This window comes from Bufo gargarizans, chromosome 2 (genome assembly GCF_014858855.1).
Source record: "Bufo gargarizans isolate SCDJY-AF-19 chromosome 2, ASM1485885v1, whole genome shotgun sequence".
Classification (NCBI taxonomy): domain Eukaryota; kingdom Metazoa; phylum Chordata; class Amphibia; order Anura; family Bufonidae; genus Bufo; species Bufo gargarizans.
Genome location: NC_058081.1, coordinates 425,418,503 through 425,440,610, shown reverse-complemented (window position 1 = coordinate 425,440,610; position 22,108 = coordinate 425,418,503). Strand labels below are relative to the sequence as shown.

Genomic DNA, 22,108 nt, shown 5'->3' with positions numbered 1-22,108 from the left:
TAGATACAATTCTCTAACACCTATCAGATAATGCTAGGACAGATCATCACTATTATGGCACTGCACAACCCCCTTCAGATCTGTGTCACATGTTGGGTCTTTAAAGATGACACCTGCACAGGATCAGGGGGGCCTAATGTCCATGACCAGCTGCAATGCATATCAGACATTTAACCATGGCATCTGGGAGCGCAAAAACACGTAACCGTGCACTTCCAGGTGTGTACCGCTCCCCGTAGCGAGGGTTGGGAGAGCGGGATGGTGTGTGCAGCAGCGTCTGTACTGCACAATGATACAAGGTTACCACACATAGGTTCCCACTTTCCCAAAATAAAAACAATATCATGGGCATTTTTGCACACAGCGATGCCCATACTATTAATATAAAAATATTTATTCTATACGGGAAATTGGGAGAAAAATAAATAAAAAGTCAAAATGGCAGATTTTCCATTTATTCATCGCTTCACCTCCCACAAAAAATTGTTTACTTTTAGCATTCATTTATGTTTTTTTGTTCATATAAGTTCATCATAGAAAAAAAAAAGCTACTGTTTTAACAGAGACCTTATTTCTCAAATACAAACCTTTATAGCATGCCAATGTCAGTGCACTCTCTTTAAATTCATTTGAGTGAGCATTAATGCCTGCACCATTTTCCAGCAAGATCCTTGCAACGTCAACATGGCCAGCACTGGCAGCTTCCATTAATGCAGTGTGTCCATTTTCATTATGTTCCTCTATATTGGCGCCTTCTTCCAACAAAACTTTAACCACATCCACAAATCCTCCAGCACATGCATAGGTTAAAGCAGTATTCCCTACAAATAGAATGGTTATACAAAAAGATAAATATTAATAACTAAGAAAACCTGAACATGCATGTATGCATAGAAGGGAATCCGACGAGTTACCCACCTGTTGAAGACTGAGCATTGACATCTGCAGAATGCAGTAGGAGAGCCTTTACAATATCCACAAATCCACCACTAGCTGCTGCCATTAAAGGTGTGATGTCACCTTTATTCCCTCGGTCTTCAACATTCGCATGCATTGCAAGTAATACCTGTTGAATTAGCCATAAAAAATAAATAAAAAAAATTATAAATCAAATTGCGCTTTAACCCTTACACTGCCAGGTGTGTTTGCCCATCTTGTACCACTGGTAGCCAGGAGAATTTTTGCACTTTTGACATGTACGAAAAAATAATCACACTAACCTTCTATACTCACATATTTCATGATGGCAAGACACCCAGCAAATTGTCAAAATGCAACAATTTAAACACAAGGATGTCATCATACAACTTTGTGTCAAAATGTGATTTTTCATACTAATTGCATAAGCCTTGATATTAGTGGGCAAAAGTCTGACCCAAGCAGAAAGTTATAAAACGCCACACAAGAAAATTCTGATATTTAATGACCCTATACAACTCACAGGATTGGCGCTTAGCAGATGGAGTGCCAATATTCAAGATGGAGTGTAAAAAAAAAACAAAAACAAAAAAAAAAAACTATAGGCCGGAAACTATAGGCCGGTAAGTTTAACATCTGTTGTGGGTAAACTGTTTGAAGGTTTTCTGAGAGATGCTATGTTAGAGCATCTTAACGGAAATAAGCAAATAACGCCATATCAGCATGGCTTCGTGAGGGATCGGTCATGTCAGACTAATTTAATCAGTTTGTATGAGGAGGTAAGTTCTAGACTTGACAGCGGCGTATCAAGGGATGTTGTATATCTATTTAATAATGGCATTTTAAATGCACACAGATCCCGTGACGAGATCCTGAGGCCCATTGTTGTGCCATTCATCCACGACCATCACCTCATGTTGCAGCATGATAACGCACGGCCCCATATTGCAAGGATCTGTACACAATTCCTGGAAGCTGAAAACATCCCAGTTCTTGCATGGCCAGCATACTTACCGTACATGTCATTGAGCATGTTTGGGATGTTCTGGATCGGCGTATACGACAGCGTGTTCCAGTTCCTGCCAATATTCCACAATCAACAACCTGATCAACTCTATGCGATGGAGATGTGTAAGGCAAATGGTGGCCACACCAGATACTGACTGGTTTTCTGGACAGCAAACTAAGCTGTAGAAACCAGTGTCAGGCAGCTGCTGCCAAGGCCAATAAGATAATTGGTTGCATCAAAAAGGGCATAGATGCCGGTGAAGAGAACATAGTCCTACCACTTTACAAATCATTAGTCAGACCACACATGGAGTACTGTGTACAGTTCTGGGCTCCAGTGAACAAAGCAGACATAGCAGAGCTGGAGAAGGTCCAGAGGAGGGCAACTAAAGTAATAACTGGAATGGGGCAACTACAGTACCCTGAAAGATTATCAAAATTAGGGTTATTCACTTTAGAAAAAAGACGACTGAGGGGAGATCTAATAACGATGTATAAATATATCAGGGGTCAGTACAGAGATCTCTCCCATCATATATTTATCCCAAGGACTGTAACTGTGACGAGGGGACATCCTCTGCGTCTGGAGGAAAGAAGGTTTGTACACAAACATAGAAGAGGATTCTTTACGGTAAGAGCAGTGAGACTATGGAACTCTCTGCCTCAGGAGGTGGTGATGGTGAGTACAATAAAGGAATTTAAGAGGGGCCTGGATGTATTTCTGGAGTGTAATAATATTACAGGCTATAGCTACTAGAGAGGGGTCGTTGATCCAGGGAGTTATTTTGATTGCCTGATTGGAGTCGGGAAGGAATTTGCTCCCCTTAAATGAAGAAAATTGGCTTCTACTTTACAGGGGTTTCTTGCCTTACCCTGGATCAACTTGCAGGATAACAGGCTAAATTAGATGGACCATGTCTTTTTTCGGCCTAAAACTATGTTACTATGGATTTTTGGTAGCTTCTCGTTAAATTTTTTGTGAGGTGGGGGAAAAAAAACTGCAATTCTGTCAGTGCTTTTTTGATGTAGAAATTATTATATTTTACAGGGTCATACAATTTGATACCAAAATGATGTAGTTTAGGCAATATTTTACTACTTACAAAAGATGTAAAAAATAAATAAATAAATCAATTATGATATAAAATCAGTTATATTTTACATCACCTTGTACTAATCTATTTTTATTTTTTTACCACAAATGTATTTATTCTATTTACTGAACATGATTATGGGGGCTGCCATCTTGCCTGAGCTGTTCTTAAAAGGGGTTTTCCAATACTTTTTTTAACTAATGGCGTAATCCTCTGGATGGGTGATCATTATCTGGTTGGTGGGGCTCTGACAAGTAGCTGTTTGAGAAGGCACAATCACTTGCAGAAGCGTTGTGGCCTTCTCTAGATTTGCCTAGGCTATGTGACAGCTCGTTTAATTGGTTACATGGCCTAGATGCCGCTCCGCCCCATTGAAGTGAAGTGAATAAGCACAGCCGCTATAAAAAGTGTGTGGTGCTGTGCTTGGTGAGCCCTGAGAAGGCCGCGGCGCTACTGCAAGCACCAATGCCTGCTCAGATAGGTCATCAGTAACAAAGAGAAAAGGGTTCAGTAGACCAGAGACCCTCTAGAGCTGAGAAGGGAGCTTAAAACAGAAGAGGCCAGAGCATGTGGGGTTACAAAACAAGAAGAACCTGTGTTTAGTTGGCTGTTTCAATGGTGAAAGTTTACCGCTAAGTAATGCTTAACAGTAAAGAGCTGTAGTGAGACATAATAGCCTTGTTCCTGATCTAGAACTGAAATTTAGCATTTGTTTCTTGTGAGTTCCAACAGAAAAAAATGGTATATTGTTTCAGTTAATATGCTTCACTAGTGCACGTCTGGTTTCAAACACTCTTAGTCACAAAATTCTCATTTTTTTACCTTTTGCTTACTGCTGCATAACTATATACGTCATGACAGTAGGCTTAACTGTAACCCAACGCATAAAAGCATAGGGTTACATTGCGATCTGCCAGCGGCCCGAGGTGCTGCAGATGTCCGTGCTGTCATTAGACAACTGCAGTCACTATAAGGATCCCTGAGACCAGGCAAAGTGGTATCCCTGCGTGGTATAGCAGAATGCTAAAACAATCTGTCACAATGTAAAGTATAAAAGTAAGCGGGAGAGGGTGAATAAATATAATACTGGGGTGGGGGATGCACTGCGTCACCAATGAATATAATTATAATACTGTGGGAAGGTGGGTTTGTCCCACTGCGCCCCCAATGTGTGCGGACAGATGCTGGTGCAACACATATATTATTATTTTTTTCGTTTTAGCAATTACCGGTAGTTATTTGCAGTTAGATAGGCCTATTGCTTAAAAAAAAAAAAAAGCTGAGCAGAGACAACATATCACACAAAAACATTTTCGGAAATGATAAAGCCTGGTGAGCACTGTGCTCTACTCACTGCATATACAACTGGAGATGCGCTCCATCACTGCCTTCATGTAGATTAGCAGGTCTCACTTACCAGTAAAATACAGGCAGCACTTCTCTCCAAAAGTGGAAAGAAGAAGCGGCCTGGCTTACCAGGAGAGAGGTGTTCCTTCCCGTATCCTTATAGATTTACGCTAATTAATGCCAGGAACTGCCATTAATCATATTAAAATTGTACATCAGCTCAAAGATGGGTAGATCCCATTTTCAGGAGCTTGGACAGATGAAAGAGGCCTATGCCTCCAGACACTTGGTACTAAGACCAATGCTAGTAAACCTGTCACCTCTACTATGCTACCCTCACAGAGTTTCTAAATGTTCACTGTGTTACCCTAAACATATAAATGACACTTTTAATTTCATTTGCAGATAAATTAAGTAAGTATTATGCATTTTTGTACTTCCCGCCTTTTATGCAAATTAACATAAGAGAGTCATATCTTACTTGTGTGACCAGAGAAGAGTCATATTTTCAAGCTCTGACTCATCTCAGGTTAGTTTGCATATACTATGGGGATTGGATAATGCGGATGTGCTAGCGGCAATCTAGCAACCAGTGTCCTCAGCTCTATACCCCAAGTCCAGGTGACAGGTTCCCTTTAAAAGGTCCCTACCACACCGCTCAACATAATATAAAGGATGCTTATATGAGAAAACATAAATTAAAAAGGATTCCTTAGGTGTTCTAGGTGGCATGTAGAATAAGGCCCCATTCACACGTCCGCAATTTCGTTCCGCATTTTACGGAACGGAATTGCGGACCCATTCATTTCTATGGGGTTGCACAATGTGCTGCCCGGATACGGAATTGCGGACTCGCACTTCCCGGTCCGCAATTCCGTTCCTGGAAGAAAAAAAAAATATATAGAACATGTCCTATTCTTGTGGACAAGAATAGGCATATTCTATTAGTGCCGGCAATGTGCGGTCCACAAAATGTGGAACGCACACTTCCGGTGTTAGTGTTTTGCAGATTCGTGGATCCGCAAAACACGCTACGGACATGTGAATTGAGCCATAACCACTTCAACCCCCCTAGCTGAAACCCCCTTAAAGGGGACATGGGCGCTAGCACATCCGCAATATCCAGTCCCCATAGCTCTGTGTACTTTTATTGTGTATAAAAACAGATTTGATACATATGCAAATTAACCTGAGATGAGTCAGAGCTTGAAAATATGACTCTTCTCTGGTCACACAAGTAAGATATGACTCTTATGTTAATTTGCATATGTATCAAATCGGGATTGTTACACAATAAAAGCACACAGAGCTATGGGGACTGGGTATTGCAGATGTGCTGGCGGTCATCTAGCAACCCATGTCCTCAGCTCTATACCCAAAATCCAGGTGACAGGTTCCCTTTAATGACCAGGCCACTTTTTACACTTCTGCACTACACTACTTTCACCGTTTATCGCTCGGTCATGCAACTTACCACCCAAATGAATTTTACCTCCTTTTCTTATCACTAATAGAGCTTTCATTTGGTGGCATTTCATTGCTGCTGACATTTTTACTTTTTTTGTTATCAAAACGAAATTTAACGATTTTTTTTGCAAAAAAAAAAGACAAATTTTTCACTTTCAGCTGTAAAATTTTGCAAAAAACGACATCCATATATAAATTTTTCGCAAAATTTATTGTTCGAATACTATTATAGATCTGACTGATCAGTTTTGATCACTTACAGATACTATAAAAGTACAAAAGCTGATTAGCGATACGCTAATCAGCGAATCAGTGACTGCGGTGCGGTGGGCTGGGCGCTAACAGATCGCTAAACTACCTAACCAAGGGGCCTAAACTATCCTAAAACCTAACGGTCAATACCAGTGGAAAAAAAAAAGTGACAGTTTACACTGATCATTTTTCCTTTCACTAGTGATTGACAGGGGCGATCAAAGGGTTAATTGGGGTGCAGGGGGTGATCTGGGGCTAAAGTGTGTGGTGTACTCACTGTGAAGCCTGCTCCTCTGCTGGAACCAACCGACCAAAAGGACCAGCAGAGGAGCAGGGAAGCCATTTAACACATCATATTTACTAATATGATTGTTTAAAAATCCAATGAGGAGAAGCCAGATAATCATCAGCCTGCCAGCAACGATCATTGGCTGGCAAGCTGATGACGCGACCCCCCTGAAAGAAATGCCGGCCCGCGATGCGCATGTGCGGGCCGGCTGAGCGCGTCATCTCGCGTCTCGCGAGATGACTCGTATATGCGTCACTCTGCCTACAGCTGCCACCCCCGGACCGCGGATCTGCGTTAGGCGGTTAAACAGGAAGAAAACCTAAGTATTGGAATGGTTACATTCAATATTGAAGTACTTGCCTAGACTATCAATTAAACCTTCTATTCTGACACTATATCATCTTTCATGCCCCGCTTTTCTATTTAAACTTGAACTGTACAAAGTCTAGAACTCAATGCAGATTTAAATCTATCTTTTAAATATTCAAATTATCTTGGTCACTACTCAATTAAAAGGGGTGTTCTTGTTGTGACAATTCCTACTGCTTAAACCTCTATTAATCACAAGAACCAGGACACCCAAAAATGAATGGTGTGGCAGGTTAGGCACACGCACTGCCATTGATCTCTATGGAAATATAGAAGATACAGCGGCTCACCCCCTTCCTATATGAATAAGGTGCACACCCCCTGGTCCCACCCTCAGGACCGAGAATAAAATTGCGTCTATAAAACAGGTGTGGGGGGGCACACTTCAAAAGGAAACCCTAAATGGGATAGTGATGATACACTTTATTATATAAAAATTATATTTAAGATCATACCCCTAAAACATACATAAAATATGGTACATCAATCAATATGAACCAAGTAAGTGCACACTCAGTTGCAAAGATGTAATACCCGCCAAGTGGCTGTTAGTTGCAATTTCTGTTATACACAATCAGCGGTGCTGTCCACAATGATATCCAGCAATGTCCAGCAACTATCAGTTGAAATGAATTGTGTCCCACAAGTAAATAGAACGGATGTATACGTTTGCGTCCACTAGCCCACCAAGCTGTAAATGGGCCTATTCAGCCCAGTACGCTTCTGGTATACTGCCCGTGGTTATGAGCTCAATACCGCTTTTGTATAATAATACTTGTGCTCCAAAACGAGCCCGGTCTTACCCGTCACCGCTGCTGTAGCGTTGGTCCAGGAGGCCGCACACCCGCAGCGTCCCACGTGGTGTGCTTCTGCCTGTACGCGGCGTCCCACGTGACCTGGTAACCAAGGGGACCGGATGCAAGCTCGTATGACGTCAGTCTTGTGCGTCCACTTTCAATCAATGCTGCTTTATCTGCGTCTCTTTCTTTCCTTGACGGCTTTGTTCCTTTACTATTAGGTGGATCAACTCTCACTCTAGACAACCGCCAGACGCGTTTCGGGGTCTCAAGCCCCTTCCTCAGTGGCCTACTGAGTGAACGGATCCTCACTCTTTATATGTGGTCAACTCCACCCACCATCCTCCATATTGCTTTAGCTCTTTCTACTATGTGGGGTGGATTTGCCTTTGATGAACCGGATTCATATCCTTATAAGTACCTTTTAATCATACATTGTTATTTAAAATACATTAAGACAATAAATAAGTAAATAAATATACCCTACATGTCTACCATTCTCTTAAAATTCAGTACTGGAGAAGGCTACAAGGTCTCACACAAAAACGCATAAAAAACGCATCGAAACCGCAATGGTGTACCCCGCGTTATCCATGCGTTTTTTCTTAAAATGTTGCTATCATATAGGGGGATGACCAGCCAGAGAATACATGGGAAAATTCATTAACTTTTTAATTAAAAAAAAGGTTGAAAAAAGATTCATTGACTTTATGTGGTTGAGAGGAGATTCATTGACTCTGGTCAAGAGAAGCCGTCCTGCGGGGAGGGGAGATCACAGTGTCGGTAAACGGCCAGACTCCGATGTCCCATCCCTATAGGACAACCCTCACAAAAACCAAAAGACCGCCATCTCTGCATTAAGGCCTCTAGGGATGATAGTGTCATATTCGAAGATCCTTCTGGATTCTTGACGTGACATGAGTGCAATATGGTTTCCCCCTATCCAGGCTTTTTTAAATTTTTCAATTGCCACAAATTTCAGACTTGTAGGATCACAGTTATGTGTTATTTTAAAATGTTTGGATAGAGAGTGCGTGTCTAGGCCTTTTTTGATATTCGCCACATGCTCTGCTACTCTCTTCTTCAATGTTCTTTTGGTTCTGCCTATGTATTGCTTCCTGCATCCACATTGTAGTAGATATATAACATCTGTAGAATCACAGGTTAGGCATTCCTGTATCTCCAAACTAAACGCATTCACTGTGGATACCACTTTCGTGGTCTTTTTTGGGAAACTAGTGATTTTACAATTGGAACACCTGCCACATTTAAAGAATCCATTTACTGCTAACCAATTATCTTTTGCTTTCTTCTGGCTTTCCTTCCTCAATTTCACCGTTGGGGCTTCTCTTGACCACAGAGAGTCAATGAATCTCCTCTCAACCACATAAAGTCAATGAATCTTTTTTCAACCTTTTTTTAATTAAAAAGTTAATGAATTTTCCCATGTATTCTCTGGCTGGTCATCCCCCTATATAATCGCAGCATTTTAAGAAAAAACGCATGGAAAACGCGGGGTACACCATTGCGGTTTCGATGCGTTTTTTATGCGTTTTTGTGTGAGACCTTGTAGCCTTCTCCAGTACTGAATTTTAAGAGAATGGTAGACATGTAGGGTATATTTATTTACTTATTTATTGTCTTAATGTATTTTAAATAACAATGTATGATTAAAAGGTACTTATAAGGATATGAATCCGGTTCATCAAAGGCAAATCCACTCCACATAGTAGAAAGAGCTAAAGCAATATGGAGGATGGTGGGTGGAGTTGACCACATATAAAGAGTGAGGATCCGTTCACTCAGTAGGCCACTGAGGAAGAGGCTTGAGACCCCGAAACACGTCTGGCGGTTGTCTAGAGTGAGCGTTGATCCACCTAATAGTAAAGAAAAGGAACAAAGCCGTCAAGGAAAGAAAGAGACGCAGATGAAGCAGCATTGATTGAAAGTGGACGCACAAGACTGACGTCATACGAGCTTGCATCCGGTCCCCTTGGTTACCAGGTCACGTGGGACGCCGCGTACAGGCAGAAGCACACCACGTGGGACGCTGCGGGTGTGCGGCCTCCTGGACCAACGCTACAGCAGCGGTGACGGGTAAGACCGGGCTCGTTTTGGAGCACAAGTATTATACAAAAGCGGTATTGAGCTCATAACCACGGGCAGTATACCAGAAGCGTACTGGGCTGAATAGGCCCATTTACAGCTTGGTGGGCTAGTGGACGCAAACGTATACATCCGTTCTATATACTTGTGGGACACAATTCATTTCAACTGATAATAGTTGCTGGATATCATTGTGGACAGCACCGCTGATTGTGTATAACAGAAATTGCAACTAACAGCCACTTGGCGGGTATATTACATCTTTGCAACTGAGTGTGCACTTACTTGGTTCATATTGATTGATGTACCATATTTTATGTATGTTTTAGGGGTATGTTCTTAAATATAATTTTTATATAATAAAGTGTATCATCACTATCCCATTTAGGGTTTCCTTTTGAAGTGTGCCCCCCCACACCTGTTTTATAGACGCAATTGATCTCTATGGGTATACAGAACACAGCAGGGTCTTGTGTCTCCGGAACTCCCATAGAGCTGAACGGGGAAGCAGCGGCACCAGTGCCTGGGTACTCCAGGGGGTATGGGGTCCATTCTTGTCATGAGTGGTAGTCCCTGCAGTAGGACCCCCACCAATCTAATAGTTATTCTCTAACCTGTGGATAGGAAATAACTTGTCACAACTGGAATACCCCTTTAATAGCAGGGTAGGTAGAACTCATAATTGGTGGATTTTAGTTCCTTTTTATAATACTCACTTGTACCAGCTCATAATATCCAGCAGAACAAGCCAAGCAGAGAAGACTTTCACCTTCTTTAGTATGTTCATTTACACTTCTACCTTCATTGAGTAGCTTACGTACTGCATTCACATCTCCATCTGAACAAGCTTCTGCCAAACTTCGACTGAAAAACAACACAAACCTATGTAATAATGTAGTAAGAACTTTTTTTATTTTAAAACAGCAATGTTGTCTATTGTAAGTAACAAACGTTACAGCTTTGAGCCAAATCGGTGGGATACTTGTACTAACGCTTAATTCTGATCAAGCCACATGAAAAACGCCCTTTAGCCCGTAGAGGACCCTCGCCATACATGTACGGCATTGGTGGACGTGACTTAAGGACCAGCGCCATACATGTACGTCGGGCTGATCACTGACAGCCGGGCCCCTACTGCATACGCCGGCATCTGTGAAAACACTGATGCCGGCATATTAACCCCTTGTATGCCGCGGTTAAAGCTGACCGCGGCATGCAGAGGGCATGGGTGCCCTGCCAGCTCCATTGGGTCCCCGCACTGCAGTGACGGGGACCAAAGGCCAGAGAAGGCAGCCCGATGCCTTCCATAGGCATCGGGGGTTTGCCTTCTACGGAGGCCTGTGAGATCCAGCCCCTTAGGCTGGGTCTCATAGGCAGGCTGTCAGCATAAAAGCTTACAGTCAATGCATTACAATACAGGATGTATTGTAAGTCAATGCATTACAAAACAGAATCAGACCCTAGAAGCTGAAGTCCCAGAGTGGGCCAAAAAACAAACAAAAAGTGTTTTTCATAAAAACAAATAAAGTTTCAAGTAAAAAAAAAAAAACTATGGCTCTCAGAATATTGATACACTAAAACAGATTTTTTTTTTTGTTTCAAAAATGCTTTTATTGTGTAAAACGTAATCAAATAAGTATACATTAGGTATCGCCACATCCGTAACGACCTGATGTATAAAAATATCACATGATTTAACCCCTCAGGTGAACACCGTATAAGATAAAAACTGTCAAAAGTGCAATTTTTTTTTCACCTTACATCACAAAAAGTGTAGGGCTGCTTGCACACTAGCATTTTTTGCAGATCCATCATGGGTCTGCAAAAATGCTTCCGTCATATTAATACAATCGCATGCATCCATCATGAACGGATCTGGTTGTATTAGGTCTTATATAGCCATGATAGAACCGACATGAAAGTGAATTGGGGGGGGGGGGGGGGGGGGGGGAATCAGTTTTCAATTGACTTACACTGTGTCAGGACGGATCCGTCTTGCCCCGCACTACATCGCGGACAGAAAAACGCTTCTTGCAGCGTTATTCTGTCCACGATTGAGATGCAACATAATGCATTTTGGTGCATTCCTGTCCAACAAACAACTTTTTGGGGTGTGCCGCCAATTTGTTTACTTTTTGTTGGACATTTATCTAAGACTTGGAGGCAGAGCACCCCCTTGACTAAAAAGGAAGACCTAATCTTGGAGGATTACTGTTTGAGAAAGAGATAAAGGCTTTTGTTATAAGATATTTTATTTTGGTGCATTCCGTTTCGTTCAGTTAAGTATTGTCCCTATTGACAATGAATGGGGACAAATCTGAAGAGTTTTCTACTGCTATTGAGATCCTATGACAGATCTCAATAGCGGAATTGAAAACGCAGATGTGTTTTCACACAGGCGGACATACACACTTACACTCAGCTTTATATATTAAATAGAATACTGAATTCAGTATATTCCAATGCAGTGCTGCCAGCTACAGGCCAGCATTGGAAAATACTTGTAATCAGCCTATAAGTCTAATACTAGTACAGACCGCCTTCCTGAATCTCAGGCAGGGGAAGCCAGCCAGGGCCAGAAAGCACGCTGCTTCCGGTTTTGGTGCGCCCAGATGAAATGGTCACATTTGACCATGGCATCCATAGGGTTAAATATCTGCATTCCCGCCAGATCTCTGCCGTGTAAAACAGAAGAAACCTGTTTGTTATGGCCGGAAAGCGTTAAACAAGAACTGATCAACCTGTATATCGTTATTTGTTGTTCATTATTGGCCTGGCATCTACCCATGAATCAAGACACTAAGGTTCCATTCACACGTCTGGTGTATTGCGGATCCGCAATACACCCAGCCAGCACCCCCATAGAACTGCCTATTCTTGTCCGCAATTGCGGACAAGAATAGGACATATTCAATTTTTTTGCAGAGCTGAAGCCTGGAAGTTCGGGGCTGGGCTCCGGAACTGCAGAGAGCATCTCTTCTGGCCCCATAGAGAATGAATGGGTCCACACCCGTTCCCGATATTGCAAAACGGATGCGGACCCATTTACGGACGTGTGAATGGACCCTAAAGGAAGGAATTTTAGAACAAATATTGCTGTTAAATTCCTGTGAGAATTAAGTGGGGGAGATTTTCTAAGCTATGTGCCAAACTTAAAAGGGTTGTGCCACTTCAGCAAATAGCATTTATTATGTTGAGAAAGTTAATACAAGGCACTTACTAATGTATTGTTATTGTCCATATTTCTCCCTTCGCTGGCTGGATTCACTTTTCCATCACATTACACACTGCTCGTTTCCATGGTTACAACTACTCTGCAATCTAGCAGCGGGGATCATGCTTGCATCTATGCACACTCCCGTTGTCCCGGCAATCAGAAAGGCCAGTGCTTTTTCCTGTAGTGGCAAGCACAGCCACCGCTAATGGATTGCAGGGTGGTTGTAACCATGGAAACAAGCATTATATAATGTAATAGAAAAAAGAACCCAGCTAGCAGAGGAAGCAATATGGGAAACAACAAGGAGATTTTATGTGAAACTCACCTGTAAATTCTTTTTCTCGTCTTTTCCATTGGGGGACACAGACCAAGGGTATAGCTTAGGCTACCACTAGGAGGAGACACTATGCAAAAAGGAAAAAACAGCTCCTCCTCCCCATGCTCCAACAGGAGAACCTCAGTGCATGCAAAAAGCAGTAGGAGAAGGAGACCAAAACCAAATAGTGATAAAGAAAACAGAACCGAGGAACACCACCATCAGGCCGTTAACCATAAAAGGTCCCAATAGATAGAACCAACCCCTCCTGTAACAGACAAGAATGGGTGGAAGCGTTGTGCCCCAATGGAAAAGACGGGAAAAAGATTTAACAGGTGAGTTTCACAAAAATTCTCCTTTTCTCGCCCATGCCATTGGGAGACACAGACCATGGGACAACCTAGAGCAGTCCATGGGGTGGGAGACCAAAACCTCCAGAGGGAAACGTCCAACGGTTAAATAGGAACCACAGCCTGCAATACCTTGCGCCCTAGGGCCGCATCAGCCGACGCCAGGTGGCCGCCTTACAAAGTTGTGATGTACAGGCTCGATTGCACCTAGCCAAGGAGGCCCTGGTGGAGTGCCGGGTAACCGCCGCTGGGGGAACCCTACCCCGGGACCGATAGGCCATGGCAATAGTCGACCGAATCCACTGAGCCACAGTGACCTTTGAGGCCGCCAGACCCTTACGAGGCCCCTCGGGAATATCAAAAAGGGAGTCCGAGTGGCGAAATGGGGCAGTAACCGACAGGTACACCCGCAAAAGCACAGACAACATCCAGAGAATGGAGAGCGCGCTCCTTGGGGTTCGCCGGAGCGGGACAAAAAGAGGGCAGAATTGTCCTCATTAAGGTGGAAGGCGGAGACCACCTTGGGCAAAAAAGAAGGGACTAGGCGCAGTACCACCTTATCCTTGTGGAAGACCAAAAGGGTTCCCTGGAGGAAAGGGTGGCCAGCTCCAATACCCTCCTGATAGAGGTGATGACCACCAAAAAGACCACTTTCCAGGTGAGAAGACTCAGGGAAATGTCCCTCAGAGGCTCAAAACGAGCCATCTGGAGAGAAGACAGTACCAGGTTCAGATCCCAGGGGGGCAGGGGAGGGACATACGGAGGGACCGAATGCACCACCCCCTGTAGGAAGGTCCTTACCGGACCGAGCAGAGCTAGAGACCGCTGAAAGAAAACAGCCAGAGCCGAGACCTGACCCTTCAGAGAGCTCAGGGACATTCCCATCTCGAGACCCGACTGGAGAAAGGATAGGACCGCCGGAACGGAGAACCGAAGGGGAAAAACACCTAACTTCTCGCAAAAGGCAAGAAAGGCCTTCCAGGTACGATAGTATAACCGGGAGGAAGCTGGTTTCCTGGCTCTTATCATGGTCCTCACGACAGAGTCTGAGAAGCCCATCTTCTTCAAGATGGAGGTCTCAACGCCACACCGTTAAACGAAGCGGCTGCAAATTCTGGTGGAAGAGCGGTCCTTGAGACAGCAGGTCCTCCCTGAGAGGAAGAGGCCACAGAACGGCTGCCAGCATCCGAGTGACCAGTGACCTCCGAGAACCAGGCGCAGCGAGGCCAATCGGGGGCAATGAGTATGGTCGGGATCCCTTACGCCGCGACCCTGCGAAGAACCTTTGGGAGTAGAGGCAGTGGTGGGAAGACATTGAGGAGCGAAGTCTTGCCATCAGGTCCATGTCCTCGAATACGTTCGGATGCAGAGAACACTCTCCCGGATCCACCCTGTTGCAGCTGAGAGTCTGCCGTCCAGTTTTCGACCCCTGGGATGTACACTGTAGACAATATTGGAACGTGAGTTTCCGCCCACTGGAGGATCCTCTTCACCTCTTGCATCACCGTCCAGCTGCAGGTTCCATCCCGATGATTGATCTAGGCCACAGCCGTGGCATTGTCCGACTGGACCCTTACCGGGAGACCCGCTAGAAGGGGGTCCAATGAGACAGAGGAAAATTGCTCCAGTATGTTGATCGGAAGGAGGGCTTCCACCTCTGACCACACCCCCTGAATCATCCGAACCCGGAGAACGCCACCCCAACCCAAGAGACTGGCATTGGTGGTGACGACTGTCCAGGAAATTGGGTGAAGGATCTCCCTGAAGCCAGATTCTGAGGGGACAGCCACCACGAGAGTTCCATGCGAACCCGAGGAGGTAGGCGGATCCGAGCCGGACCTTTCCCCTTCAGACCTGTAGTCCCTGCGAGGGGAAGAGGCTGAACACGCCTCCAGGCGAGGGCGAGAAGCTGCCTCTTAACGGTCAAGTGTCCTCTCTGGCGGGCACCGGAAGGTGGAGCAGTGCTAACCACAGGCATTGCAGGCGATGGATCCGAGGCCGCCATGCGTTCCATAAAGGCCATGGCCACTCGCGAGACTTGGGCCAAGTCCGCGGCCGCCCTAGCTATGGCAGAGGCGCAGGAGGACTCTGCGAGCTCCAAAGGGGCGGAGGAGGGACTGGGCTGGTTTGGTGGAGGGGGAGGAGGATGATCCTATCCCGAGGCAAGGCAAGAGTCACAGGAGCCTGTAACCAATCGTGGCAAGCAGCAAACCATACAGGATCCCAGTGGGAACTGAGGAGTCAATTTAGATTTTTAGGGGGCCCCAGGTCTTGGCATGACTGTCGCAATCCCGGAGTCAGGGTCTCCTACAGTTTTGCGGAACACTATCTGTCCTACCGTGACCTATGAGGAGCAGCCAAGCGTGGATGAAGCGCTGAGGCGCTCCCGTTAGGCTCCGCCCCCGGTCGCGTCACAGAGCACGCCAAAAAAATGCGCGCAGGAAAACGTGCACACAGGAAAACATGAAAAAAGGCAGACCCAGACTCTGAAAATGGCGCCCGCCATGTAGGGGGCGCTGAAAATAGCCACTTCCCCCAAGAAGGAACCTCCTCCCTCTCGCCCAGCAGGCCCACCCAGATCCACAGGTAAGCCCTAAAGAGCCGTGTCACAGTGTGAGCACAGGGGGAGAAGGAGTTTGCAGGAGAGCCGCTGTACTTATCCGAGTCCTGCAGTCTTCACCCTCTGTTCTGGACCAGCAGAGGTTCACCTCTTCAGTCATCTGGCACAAGGAGTGGCAGTGCACTGGAAAGAGGGCAGGACTAAGTGACCCCGGATCTGGTAGGCTACCGGAGCTGCAGGTCGAGCCCGGTTCCACTTATCTTCTGGGGGAAAGGGAGGTAGCCTGGGACGGTCATTCGACCCCAGCGCTCGCTCCGCTGAGAGACCAGGGACGCACCATGCGACCCTGCATCCTCTGATTAGAAAAACAACAGGAACAACCCTGCAGGAGCAGGAGTGTCACCTCCTTATCTGACACTAAGCTAAAACTGAGGTCCTCCTGTTGGAGCATGGGGGTATAGCCAGTGGAGGAGCTGTTTTTTTCTTATTTGCATAGTGTCTCCTCCTAGTGGTAGCCTAAGCTATACCCATAGTCCCCCAATGGAATGGGCGAGAAAAAAACATTAGTAAGTGCCTTGTATTAACTTTCTCCACATAAATACTATTTGCTGAAGTGACAACCCCTTTAAGGCTCAATTTGAAGCAAGAAAATCTGGTATACATGCCTTGCACCAGTTTGTGGACCTCAATAGACCGTTTTGAAAAATGTCAAGAAGAGAGTGTGGCTGAAACATGGCAAATTTTTAAAAAAAAAAGAAAGAAAGAAAAAAAAAACCAATAAATAAAAACACTAGGGCTAAATACTGGTCTGGAGTAATCCTAAAGGTCACAGAGTTTAACTTAATATTTCTAAAGAGAACCCAATATTAAATGGATGTAAAAAAAAAAAAAAACTCACAAGACTGAGTTCACATCAGCGTTCAGCCTTTCCGTGCTTCTGCTCAGTTATAGGAGAGGAAGAATTAATGGAGGGATTCGGAACTTAACTGAGCCAATAAATTATAATGGGGTCCATTAGGATTCAGCTCATAGGAAGATTTTTGAAGTGGAGACAAAAATACTGCATGCAGAAGAACGGAAAGGCTAATGTGAACTCAGCCTAAATAGACTAAGTCTACTGTCACACTGGCACTTTGGCTTTCCGTTTGCTAGATCTGTTCAGGGCTCTCACAAGCGGTCCAAAATTGATCAGTTTTGCCCTAATGCATTCTGAATGGAAAAGGATCCACTCAGAATGGATCAGTTCCATCTCCATTCTGCCCTGGAGGCGGACACCAAAACGTTGCTTGCAGCGTTTTGGTGTATGTCTCATGAAACTGAGCCAAATGGATCCGTTCTGACACACAATGTAAGTCAAGGGGAACGAATCCGTTTTCTATGACACAATCTGGCACAACAGAAAACGGATCTGTCCTCCATTGACTGTCAATGGTATTCATGACAGATCAGTCTTTGCCAAGTTAAAGATAATGGAAATGGATCCGTTCTAAATGGATGCAGACGGTTGTATTATCTGAATGGATCCGTCCATGACGGATCCGCACAAAAACACGAGTGTGAAAGTAGCTTAAGGGGATATGGAAAGATCTGACATAAAAAAATAAGGATCAAATAGTTTAAAGAAAGTAACATTTGGAAAGGATGTTAAATTATTACACACACATGCTATTGATACATACTTGTCTACCTGCCCTGTATGAAAACTGTCTGCCCTCATGCGAGTCAGAGCAGCAGCCGCTTCATCTAATGCACAGCTCACAGATGATGTCAATCTTTGAAGTACTTCAGGATCTGCAAAGGCTTTTCCATCAGTGGTGGACAGTTTACCAATTCCTTTATTACATGCAGAAATCAAATAAAAAATATTTAGTAAAATGTAATAATGCACAAGAGTCACCATCTGTAAGCATACAAAAAGGTATTCTGATAATACAACTATGGTAACAAATTACTGTAGGTCTAACTAAGAAACATGCCAGTGTCATTCATACACAAAGCGTGATGGATTTTGGTTCGGCACGGTACATAACACTAAGTTCACCAGCTCTGGGTTCATGCCTCCCCTGCTTGAATTCTAGTTTCTTCTGTGCATTCTGAAAACCACTGCTTCTTTGCATAAGAAATCCCATAAAAATCTCAAAGTAGAGACAGTGATATTTAAACGGCATCTGTCAGCAGATGATATACAGGCTGTGCTGGTTTCATGATCTTATGTGCAGACACAGCTGAGATTTTTTTTTTAAATATGAATATATGCAAATGAGCCTCTAGGAGCAACAGGGGCGTTACCATTACTCCTAGAAGCTTAGCTCTCTCAGCAAATATTGCTCCCTCTGCACTTTGAGTTAAAGGGCCATGCAGTGTAAACGTCACAATGCCTGGCCCTGTCAAAGTGCAGAGGGCACTGCAGTTAACAGAGCACAGCCTCTAGATGTAACACCCCCATTTGCATATATTTAAATATAATTTTTCTTAGCAATGCGGGCACACGGGACCAACACAGATGCCTTCATGTGCAAGTGCACATGTAACAGGTCAGCCAGTTTTGTAGGTACAAATCTGCTGACAGATACCCTCTAACATGGTAGATTAAACTCATTATGTTCACATACAAACATATTACTGTCTACAGCAGACGTAAACTGGATAATACTACTACAGGGCTAGACTTTGAAAGATTATTTATAAAAAAAATAAAAACACACAACCTGTGTCCTGGGAGCTTAACAGTGTCCCCTTTTTGGCTGCTCCACACAGTCCAGATAACTGGTTGGACGAGCAGCATCCCCCGTACTAATCCAGAATACATTACCTGCAGCTTCTAGGACCGCTTCTAAGCGCGCTTGTGTAGCCGGATCAACAGTCCGCAAGTCTGCTACTTCTGCAGCAGTTGATAAAAATAGTTCTGATACAGTCTTCAGCACTGAGTTGTCCTCTTGGTCCAAAATAAATGATTCGACCTATTGAAGAAAAATAGTCACCTTAAATATTTTTAGTCATCTTTATGAATTATTCTCAAAACTTCTCCAAAACCTGAAGCTCTCTAGAAATGAAAAAGGTCTGGTTAGTTTTACACTCAAAGAACCATAGTGGAGCAGTGTAAATAAAGTTAGAGAGGTTGTCTCATCACAGACATTGGGGGCATATTGCTAGGATATACCACCAATGTCAGGTGTGGGTCCCAGCTCTGCGACCTGCACCTAGCTATAGAACGGGATTCACAATAGAAGAAAATCATGGCACAAGTCAACCGGTCATGGTGTTTTTATTTCAGTCTTCCCAGCAGGTTAAAACGTCAGGTAGGTACACTGGCATAAACAGGGCTTCAGCCGTTTTGCATATAGTGCAGCTTCAACAGGGCCTTCTGAAGGGCCTGTAGGCCTATTCATGTGCGCCTGTACCTACCTGATGTTTTACCTGCAGGGAAGCCTGAAATAAAAAAAGATAATGACTTGTTGATTGGCAAGTGCCATGATTTTTTTTCTATTGTTCCTTGCTAGTCGTGACACCCACAAGTCTCAAAATATGTTCCTGCCTGCCTTTAGGTAGTGAGGTTTATTTCTCCTTATGTGGATTAACTGCACAATGGGATTGCCAACGTCAGAGAGCAGCCGCGCATGCGTCACCTCCCTCCATTCATTATTATGGGACTGCTGAAAATAACAGGGTGCCCTCGCTCTCGTATATTCAGAACTCCCAAAAAATAGATAGAGAGCACATTACGCATGCGCGAAGCACTCTCCTTCACTTTTGGGCGCCTGTTCTGTGGATAGGTGCGGGCCAAAGAGGTGGGACCCACACCTATCAGATATTGGTGGCATATACTATCGATATGCCACCAAATGTCTAAGATAAGACCACACCTTTCATTTTCAATTCACACTGAAAACTATTATTTTTGAATATGTTTCTCTTCTTCCCACTACCCTCTGACTACAGTAGATGGTCACATCTTCTCAGTAACTGTAGCCTGCTGTGTGAAATCTGAGAGAGGATGCAGCAGCAGGATCAAATGCAAGCGAGAACAGTTTGTGAGCGGAGAGCCTAAAGGCCCACTTACACAAAAAATCCAAAAGCTATTTAGTGCAAAATGCATAAATAGGCTAAGTGTTAAAATGTTAATAATAATCATTTATGAAACCATAAAAATAACAATCAGTACTAAGAACGTACAATTATTAACCCCTTAAGGACATAGGACGTACCGGTACGTCCTATTTCCCGAGTCCTTAAGGACCGAGGACGTACCGGTACATCCTGACTTAAAATCGGAATTCCGGTGCCGCGGGGGTTAATCGTAACGGGAAGCCGGCTGAAATCATTCAGCCGGCATCCGATAACAACGCAGGGGGGGTCATTTGACACACACACACCCCCCCCCCTACCCCCCCCCCCCCCCCCCCCCCCCGTATCGCCGAAAACCGCAGGTCAATTCAGACCTGCGGTTTTCTGCGTTTCCGGTCAATTCGGGTGTCCTGTGACCCAATGAACCGGAAAAAGACTGCGATCGGTGGCGTAATTATACACCACCAAACGCAGTCCGACGGTTTGGAGAGACGGTGCTGGCCCAGGGTGCTGATTGGTGCAGGGGAGAGAGGCGCGAGATTCAAACTTCCTGCGCTCCTCTCTCCCCTCCTCTTCCTGTCCAGCACCCTGACCATGCAGCATCGTCCAGCACCAGCTCCTGTGTCCCCCTAATCGGCATCCATCACCCTCCTGCACCCATCGCCACCCAGGTAGGTTAGGGTCAGTGAGGGAGAGGCACCGTTAGGCAGGGAAAGAAGGGAAAAGTAAGTTAGGGGGAAAAAAAAAAAAAAGTACTTTTATTCCAAACTTCCATCTATCCATCTAACCCTAACCCAAACCCCCCCTGCCACTTGCCACCAGCCCCCCCACCCCCCACCAGCCCCACTGGTGAATTTGATGGTGGAGCAGACGAATCTGTACGCCCAACAGTTCGTTGCTCAAAACCCAGGCTCAGTTTTGGCTAGACCCGGTGGCTGGACGCAGCCGAAATGAGGACATTTTGAGGCCTCGTGCTGCATATGGGTCTAGTCCAAAAACCCAGTGTCAGGCTGTACTGGAGTGGGGACGTCCTGTACCAAACCCCACTGTACAGTATGGTCATGACATGTCACCGGTTTGAGGCCATCCGGAAATGTCTGCATTATTCCGGGTACACTTACAAATTTCGTGTGTACGAGGGGCGAGATTCCCGTATTCAACCCCCAGAATGTCCCCCCACTCCGGGTGTTAGCGGGAAACTCGTGTGGGACCTTATGTACGTGGATAACTTGTACGTGGATAACTTTTATACCAGCATTCCCTTGTTCAGGTCCCTTGCCGCCAGATCCACGTTCGCTTGTGGGACAGTGCGGAAAAATCAACGCGGCCTCCCTGCCTACCCCCTCCAGGTACCTATCCCCAGGGGTGAGACCCGTGCACTTACCAGTGGAAACCTGTTGCTGGTCAGGTATAAGGACAAGAGGGGTGTCCTTATGCTGTCCACAATCCACGGTAACAGCACCACCCCAGTCTCTGTGCGAGGTACCGCGCCAACAGTCCTCAAGCCCGATTGTATTGTCGACTACAATCGGTATATGGGAGGAGTTGATCTCTCTGATCAAGTCCTCACGCCATATAACGCCATGCGCAAAACCCGGGCATGGTACAAAAAAAGTTGCGGTCTACTTGGTACAGGTTGCCATGTACAACTCTTTTGTACTATCCCGAAGCGCTGGCAGCACAGGGACATTCCTCCAATTCTATGAGGCAGTCCTCAAGGACCTGATCTTTTCGGACCGGGAAAGAGCAGGCCGGAGTACCTCGGAAACTGGAGGCGCCCGGATCGTCCCTGGCCAACACTTTCCAGGTGTGGTCCCCCATACTGGAAAGAAGGGACGAACCCAAAAAAAGTGCAGAGTGTGTCACAAGAGGAGGATACGGAAGGACACCACTACTCAATGTGACACGTGCCTCGATCATCCGAGCCTCTGCATTATCGATTGCTTCAGGGAG

At 45.0% G+C, this 22,108-nt stretch overlaps 1 protein-coding gene across 1 annotated transcript in view; it reads right to left on the bottom strand.

The window, feature by feature from the left end:
• The window catches only part of LOC122928254 (ankyrin repeat and KH domain-containing protein 1-like), a 259,680-nt gene that overhangs the window by 190,737 nt on the left and 46,835 nt on the right, over nt 1-22,108 (bottom strand). Inside the window, exons 3-7 of the mRNA XM_044280911.1 lie at nt 18,903-19,050; nt 17,770-17,923; nt 10,364-10,511; nt 919-1,066; nt 588-821 (exon numbers count right to left, since the gene is read on the bottom strand). Coding sequence (XP_044136846.1) covers nt 588-821; nt 919-1,066; nt 10,364-10,511; nt 17,770-17,923; nt 18,903-19,050 — 832 coding nt within the window. The remainder of the gene's footprint in view (nt 1-587; nt 822-918; nt 1,067-10,363; nt 10,512-17,769; nt 17,924-18,902; nt 19,051-22,108) is intronic.